Genomic DNA, 8,317 nt, shown 5'->3' with positions numbered 1-8,317 from the left:
GGACTGCTCTGATATTGACATCTGTAGCTGGCCAGTGTCGCGATCTGTCCCTGAGGTCGCTTCCAATCCCAGGGCTCTGCAGGAGGGATGGCAGCCTGCTGTCATTCTGCGCGCAGATCCGGGGGCCTACACCCTCTGGAAGGAGTCTGGCACAGCCCTGCAGCCCTTCTGGGGGGTGCGGGCCCCTGGATCTGTGCACGGGATGACAGCATGCTGCCACTGCCAGCTGGGGTCGCTGCCAGCACAGCCGGAGGAGCTGCAGGAGATGCCCCCATGGCTGCCATGCTTAGCCTTCTGACACTTCCAAAAAAAGAAAAAAAGTCCCATACTCACTGGCTGTAGCAGTGGTGATCAGGCCTTTTGGGGGCTCACGGCAGAGCCCCATGCAGCAATGGGGGGCAGTGGGGATCACCCCCCCCCCACCTGGCACCTGCACAGCAGCTGTTCCATCACGCGGGTGCAGCATGGCTCAGCAGGGCGCCGTATGCTGTCTGAGAGCTGGGGTGGCTGCAGCAGTCACCTGGAGCAAAGCATGGCTCAGCCCCCAGTGGCCCTAGCTCCCAGAGAGCATGCAGCGCCCTGCCAAGCCTGGGAGGCATTCTGCCACAAGCCCTCTGATCGCTGCTACTACAGCTGGTGAGTGCGTGGCTGCTGCTTTTTTTTTATTTTTTTTTTTTAAAGTGCTGGGAGGCTGGGCCCGGGCAGGGTAGCCATGGGGTCTTCTCACACAGCTCCCCCCTGCCTAGGAAGATGCAGGCACAGCTGGAGGAGCAATGGGAGAACCTGCAGCCGCCTGGTTGTGCCTGCCTCTCCTCGACCGATCTGAATATCCGAATCAGTGCCGAAACAGTGTCGAAACTCTAAAACGGATTTGGCCAAATCAAAACGGAATAGTGATCCAATACACTAAAATGTCCCTCCGAAATGGCTGAATCCAAAACCAAAATGGAACGGGCTTTTTACACAGCCATAGTAATCAGTACAAGAAGCCTGGAAACTTAATTATCAGAGCTCCATGAATAAGTCCACATGCCTGAAGATGAGGCTTTAATGAGGACAGCTACTTAATGAGAAACCTATGTTTTATATTGCTGCTTTTTAACATTTAATATGCTGTATATCTTTGTAGTGTTGTACAGACACTATAGCAGATATGCTGATTTACGTAGGCCTTTCAAAAGAATTTAGAGAAGGCAGACAAACATTTTTCTATTAGAGATGAGATATTATTGGGCCAGTGACTGCAGCAATTACAAATTTTTACTTTTCATGTTTAATTTGCTAAACATAAATAGGAAAACATGTATTAGGAGTGGTGTCTGAGTTGTTATTTTTTTGTAAATTTTGCTATTTAGAACAAACTGTGTGCTTATGTAGTGGAGTTCCTTCTTTGTTATAGATGAGATTATAAAATGTACTGTAGTACATTAATGGGTGACTTTAAAAATGATATCATTTTTTCAAAAAATTGAAGGAAACTGGAAATGAAAAGGAACCGTTCACTGCTCTTTGTTAGAATTATTCTATTTACTTGTTCCTGCCTGTTAAGAGATGTAATTTAAGTGTTACTGTGTAAAGAATATCACTTCTTGCTTCCATATTCCTGTGTCATCCTTGCACTTTTCATTACATTGTCCAAAATTCTTTTTTCCCTTTTTTCTTTTGTGATAAAGAAACAAGGCCCAACTAACCCAACACTGTTTCACCTTGTTCGTGATGTCAAACAGGTATGTCTTAAATTTGTACCAAAACTGTTACATTAGTGACTACTGTTGTTGCACAAAGTTTTCTTGTAAGGATTAAAGTCAAGTTTAGTTTTACTGAGTAGAGCAGAAGGGGCCAACCTTTTTGTTGGCATGCCACAAAGGAAGCCCTTTCCCCTCTCCAGTCCCCTTCTCCTCATCCATTGCTCTCTTCCCTGCCTGATCAGCACTGTTCTCTCTGCTCCCTGCCAGATCTGCTGCATACCAAATGCTGCGCTCATGGCTATGGGTTGGCCACCCCTGAATTAGAATAATGAACACATTGACATACAAGATCATATCATATGCCCAACTGGTATGGGAGGAAAAACTTCTGAGAAGCAGAATGTTTTTGGTCCACTAAAAGCACTTTCACTACAGTTTTGAGAGGCTAACTAATGGTGGTAATTAAGTATGTGCCCATAGTTAAGACCACAGATAACACTTTCAAATGTGTTTTCTCACTGATAGTTAAATGAACTTACTCTAGGCAGAATTCATAATCCATAAATTAGTTTAATGTGTTCAGACTAGCATGCTGCTTACAGGAATAGAGATGGGTGAAATAATATTCTAAAGCTATCTGCAGAAGAAAATGGGCATGGCCTACATGATTGTAGTAATACACTGTTTTCTTTACACAGCTTCCTGGGTAAAATGTGTGAACCTGATGGGAGGGAAAACTGATATTATATTGGTTCTCTTTCATATATTCTGTTTTGGAAAGGGAAGCTTACTAGCATTAATAGCTAGAGTAGTCATTTTCTGTTTGCAACAGACTTCATCTTCAGGATACTGGCCAAAGAGAAACAGGCTATTTATTCCTTATCTTTCTCTTCTGTTTGAAGTAACTTAAAAAAGTCTTCTTTCTGGAAGAGATTTTTTTTGCACTACTTACAGGCCCTAGTGCTGTAAAATTTCTGGGAAGAATTAATTGATTTTGATGAGAGTATTTGTGTGCTCAGAGCATTTGAATAGGCAGTTAGTAACAATTGTATCCAAGGAGTAGGTCCTGTTCTATAGAACTCATTTCACTGAGTGAAGAATCTTCTGGCCTTACCTTGGTTCAACGAGCCTTGTTAGAAGGTTTAATTTGGCTCTACTCAGACAACACGCTTGGCCCTCTTGGCTTTAGGTAACATGGTGGTGAGCTGGTATAACATTGAGGTAAAAGGGGCTGATCTTTTTGGGACAAGCCCTGCTTCCTTCCTATTCTTGACCCTGTTGCCTAAGAGCACAGTACGTGGTGGAACATATACAGGTCAGCCATATGAGAAACAGGGTCACAGCTAGGACACTGGTGTGAGGTGTATTCCTGTTGTATCATATAGGGGAAGGTCAAATTTAAGCAGCATTTACCAGTTAAGCTGGAAGTAGTTAATAGGACTAAATTACAAAACTCAGTTTGACAATTGTTGATCCTTCTGGATCATGGTATATGCATGAGAAGTCACCCAGACCTTCGATACATATGCCTAGGCAGGAGGTTTTGGGGGTGTTTTCTCGGAGTTTTTTTGGAGGAGTGGAGGCTGCCCAGACCTCCCTCTAGGCCACTGAGACAGAATCCAAAAGCCAGACTGAGTCCAGACCTTTGGTACCTCCATGGCTGTATTTGTATAAGCATCTAGGAATTGAATGCAGGTCTCCTGTATGACAGACAAGGATTCTGCCACTGAACCACAGGGGACTCCTAAATTACAAAACTACAAAAACCAAATTCAACTTCCTGAGAAGATGCTACAATTTAAGTCAGCCTCTTCTCCATCCCTAAAAACCAGAAAATTTGCACTTGTCTTATATGCAGTGTCAATCTATAATCAGTCTCCAGTGATTTGACTTTTGTACCTGCAGTACCTGCAATAAAAATACCAAATGAGTGTTTTTTCAGTGCAGTTTTTTATTTTTGTATTTTTAGTACATTTGAGCCTTTGGATCCCTTTCCTGATCTGTTGTTTCTTCCGTGGGTTTTTGCAAGGGCAATAGGAGTTTAATAATTTTATCTTTGGTTATTGACTTGTATTTAGGGAAAAGCTGCTTTTTCTAAAATTGTTTTTGCAAAATAGGGTTGACTTGTAATTGGAACAATGCAGTACTGTACATAGGAAAATTATAGTCCAGGCTGCTTCATAGCCTTTTAGAATGGAAGTTTTATATATTCAGCTAGACTTATGGTATATGTGATAGTACTGTATGTGTAACTGTGCAACATGATTTCATATTTCTAGGGAAACCTTCCTCCAGGATATAAAATCAATCTGATCGATGTTGGACTTGTTATTGAATATTTGATGGGAGGAACCTACAGGTGCACATACACAAGGAAACGCTTTAGAGCCATATACAACAGTCTCAGTGGGAACAATCGGGTATGGGACATTCTGATAACTAGACATTGCTTTAAATTACAATATTTTTATCAGAATATGTTTATATTTAAGAATTGAGACTATTTAGAAAATTATTTTTCTAGTCACAAAAAATCTTGGCTGTTTTTTGGCATTAGAGCCCAGTCTTGTAAATCTTTACTTTAAAATGACTGGTTTCATAAGTATGATTTGTTCATGTAGAAAATGTCTTGCAATACAAGAGTTTTAATTACTATGTGAAAATCAAACTTATGAAGTGATTATAACCATCTCAATAGACAAATAGACACTTAACTGAATAAGTTATGCATCTGGCTTTAAACAGCTGCTTATATAATTTCTTTTTCCCATTGTGTTTAATTTAAAAACCCCATTTGACATTATTTTTAATTTCCAGCGGTCTGGGCGAAATCCTTCAAATAATACTCCTCAATTGCGTAAAAGCCATGAGTCTTTTGGTAACAGAGCAGATAAAAGAGAAAAAATGCGACATAATCACTTCATCAAAACTGCACAGCCTTACAAACCAAAGGTATACGTGTACACTATCTCTGTGCGTCTCCTTTACTGTATACTTTCCAAGGCAAGGACCTCAGGTGAAATTCTTGCTTTATTGAAATCAGTGGGAAAAGTCCTATTGACCTTCAGTAAGGTGAGGATTTCACTCATCTTCATACTTTTTGGTAATATGTCCAGCACTTAGTAACATCTTCATTAAGAATGCATTTTTAAACATTAATACACAATGGTTATTAAGGGCCAAAACCTTATCGTTGGTAAAACACTTACTATCTGGACATACAGACAATTTGCTGCCACGTTAAAGTTGGTGGAGCTCTACCCCACATCAGTTGCTCTGCAGAAACTACTCCTGTTTGTGCTCTTACCTTCTGGTAAGTGGAAACTGAATTGTATTGGCTTAGCTTTTCAGTTGGTGAAGTAGGTTAGCCTTGTTTAGTTTTTGTTTACTAAAGATTAAGAATGTGAGTCTGAACAGTTACTGTGAAGCAACTGAAGTGTTATAAAGCTCCGTCTCCCTTTTACTCTGCAGTAAATTGCACACCTGTACCCTTCAGAATCAATTTAACCTATTGGATCCAGTAGTAAAGCTGAATTTTGCTCTTGGGTAGTAAAAGTATTTTCAACCACTTGCTTCATCCTTCTTTAGGTATATTTTATTCACTGCTGCTTTGTCAAATAACCTGCTAATCTGGTAATTGGGTAATGTGTAAGTGTGTTTCCAGTCATTAGGATGCATTAGCAAGATTCTACTAGAGTTTAGTCTATAGTAAACATAAACTGATAAGTATACTACAAATGTACATTCCTTGAGTGTTGCGTCACTATCAGCAGTACTTTAAATCTAAATTTGTTGAAAACATTTCCTGACATTTCCTTTTAATTTTTTTCAAGATTGATACCACTGCAGAAGAAGGAAAAAAGAAAAGAACCAAAGATGAAATAGTAGATATTGATGATCCTGAAACTAGACGTTTTCCTTATCCTCTTAATGAGCTGTTACTTTGGGCAGTGCTGATGAAGAGGCAGAAGATGGCCCTCTTCTTCTGGCAGCACGGTGAAGAATCCATGGCTAAAGCCTTAGTTGCCTGTAAAGTGTACCGCTCAATGGCATATGAAGCAAAGCAAAGTGACCTTGTTGATGATACCTCGGAAGAACTGAAGCAGTATTCCAAGTAAATTATTTTTTATCTTGTTTTGTATCTTATCTCTAAGCTTTCTTAAAATAATGATTGCAAGGTAGTTATGAATGGAAAGCCATATCCCATCTGTGGCATATATAGAGAAAAGGGATTTTCTCAAGTATTAAGTTGGATTCTAATAAAAGATGCATATGATACAGCTTAATTTATATTGCTTCTAGAGAAGCACTCTGTCTGTATTTATATTAAAACACCAGTTGCCAAGTTCCTTTACAGATCCTTTTTTCACTGTTGGTATTGCACTGCATAGATATAGTCTGAAAATATATGTATTCTAAGAAAAGCACATGTACAGTTTATATTTAGTTAATGTAAGTGTGTTTGTTAGATGACAGTACAGGCTGAAAGTCTGATAATGCCCAGTATAGCCCATCCTGTTGCATTCACAGAAGATTGGTCATATAAAATGCATTTGCTTGACCCAGGCATTTATCTTGATCATTGTTGTAATGGAAAGAGGAAAATTTTCCTCTACACCTCTACTTTAGTACGCATAAGCTGAGCTCCTTCAGAACCAAATTTGGTAAGCCTATCTACTGTGGTTTTTTCCACTTTGTAGTGAGTTTGGACAGCTGGCAGTTGAACTATTAGAACAGTCCTTCCGACAGGATGAAACAATGTCTATGAAGTTACTAACCTATGAGCTGAAAAACTGGAGTAACTCAACTTGTCTTAAGCTAGCAGTGTCATCAAGACTTCGCCCATTTGTTGCTCATACTTGTACACAAATGTTGTTGTCTGATATGTGGATGGGAAGGCTGAACATGCGGAAGAATTCATGGTACAAGGTAATATCCTTATAATTTATTGTTAGTGTAAAATTGTCCAACACTTTTTACTATATTTGTGCTTAAATGGAAAGAGAGCATGTACATAAGTACTATTATTTTTAAACATTTATCACTAAAACTTGTTTGTATTAATAAATGCAGTAAAAGAGTCCTGCTATAACATTTTTAACTTGAAACTGGAAATTTATATATTGTTAACACTTCTTTTGATACTGTATTATCTTTTCAAATAAGGTACAGACATATACAAGGCAGAAAACAGGCAAGTAGCCTTTAATCGAAGGCTTATAGATCATTATGAATACTAATCCACTACTAAAAATATAGTGGTTCAAAATTAACAGACAGAAAACTTTCTCTAAGATTGCAGTTCCGTGTGCTTTGGCTTTATACAGGCAATAAATTAAACTTGAGGTAGAACAGCTGTTTTACTTTGGAGGCACAAGCTGAGCAAGGGGAGGGCGAACACTGAAACGCTGCCAGATGAATCTTCAGGATCCGTTGGTGTAGGCACTCAACAATAGTGCAACTCATGTAGCTTTAGTTAAGCAAAAAGGCAGTTGTGTGCCTCCGTCACAGATGCTGCACTAAAAACATACTCTAGAATGTAACAGGTGAAACCTGTCCAAAAGTGCAACATTTATATATAACCTCCAGAAGTACCACCTACACAATGTACTAAAAATCTTATACACCAGCTAAAATGTTTTGCCCCTCTCTCAACTTGAAATGAACTGACCCTAACAAATAGCTGGCTCACATGTATATTTAAAAACTGACTTGTGCTTGTTTAAATGTGCTTTGGCTATAGACTTCAGTATTGTTCCTGGAAAAATTGGGGTGAAGATGTAGAAAAGACCTGTGAATTTACCAGCTTTACCTGTAGCTCATTTCTATTTTCTTGGAATATGTTCTGTCACATAGCATTCTGTTTTGGAACTTGCCGATTTACTCCTTCTCCTACCCCACTTCCAACTCCCCTGGATTTCATGGAACATTCTTTATATGTTCGTCCATGTCCTCTAAGTTACACATAACAAAAACTAATTCACTTCTGCATCTTTTACTAACTAATAAGGACCATTTGGATTTTATATATATATATATATTTTACAGGGGTATATTCTGGTGTTCTTTGAAACTTTAATATAATGAAATAAATGAAATACAAATTTAAAATAACTCCGACATCTCTTACAGGTGATCTTGAGCATTTTGCTTCCCCCTGCCATACTGTTATTGGAATATAAGACCAAGGCTGAAATGTCCCATATTCCGCAGTCTCAAGATGCACACCAAATGACAATGGAAGATAGTGAAAACAACTTCCAGAATGCAGTAGATGAAATACCTATGGTAATATAAAATCAAAATTAACATCCCCAAAATACCCTAAAAATAAATATTTCTATACATGAATTCATAGCTATTCTTTTTTACATTAGGAAGTATTTAAAGAAGTAAGAATCTTGGACAGTTCTGAAGAAAAGCATGACCTGGAGACACCAACTAAACCGAAGAGGCTTCCAATTACACAGAAGTTTTATGCATTCTATCATGCACCAATTGTGAAATTCTGGTTTAACACGGTGAGTCTTTGGAGAAACAAACTATGTAGATTGACTTATGCTTGAGGCTGCTCTCTTTGGAAAGCAGTGGACATTTTTTTTGCCTAGTATGTAACTGGTTTAATTTTG

At 38.8% G+C, this 8,317-nt stretch overlaps 1 protein-coding gene across 1 annotated transcript in view; it reads left to right on the top strand.

Annotated features, from left to right (window-relative positions):
• Positions 1–8,317, top strand: part of TRPM7 (transient receptor potential cation channel subfamily M member 7) — a 96,683-nt gene that overhangs the window by 44,266 nt on the left and 44,100 nt on the right. Inside the window, 8 exon segments of the mRNA XM_019504146.1 lie at positions 596–640; positions 1,579–1,727; positions 3,968–4,108; positions 4,506–4,640; positions 5,522–5,802; positions 6,389–6,617; positions 7,821–7,976; positions 8,066–8,209. Of these exon segments, the coding sequence (XP_019359691.1) occupies positions 596–640; positions 1,579–1,727; positions 3,968–4,108; positions 4,506–4,640; positions 5,522–5,802; positions 6,389–6,617; positions 7,821–7,976; positions 8,066–8,209 (1,280 nt within the window).

This window comes from Gavialis gangeticus, unplaced genomic scaffold, assembly GCF_001723915.1.
Source record: "Gavialis gangeticus isolate Ggan-Ray unplaced genomic scaffold, GavGan_comp1, whole genome shotgun sequence".
In the NCBI taxonomy this organism is placed as follows: Eukaryota; Metazoa; Chordata; order Crocodylia; family Gavialidae; genus Gavialis; species Gavialis gangeticus.
The sequence above is the reverse complement of the archived record's forward strand: the minus strand, read 5'-3'. Positions and strand labels throughout refer to the sequence as shown.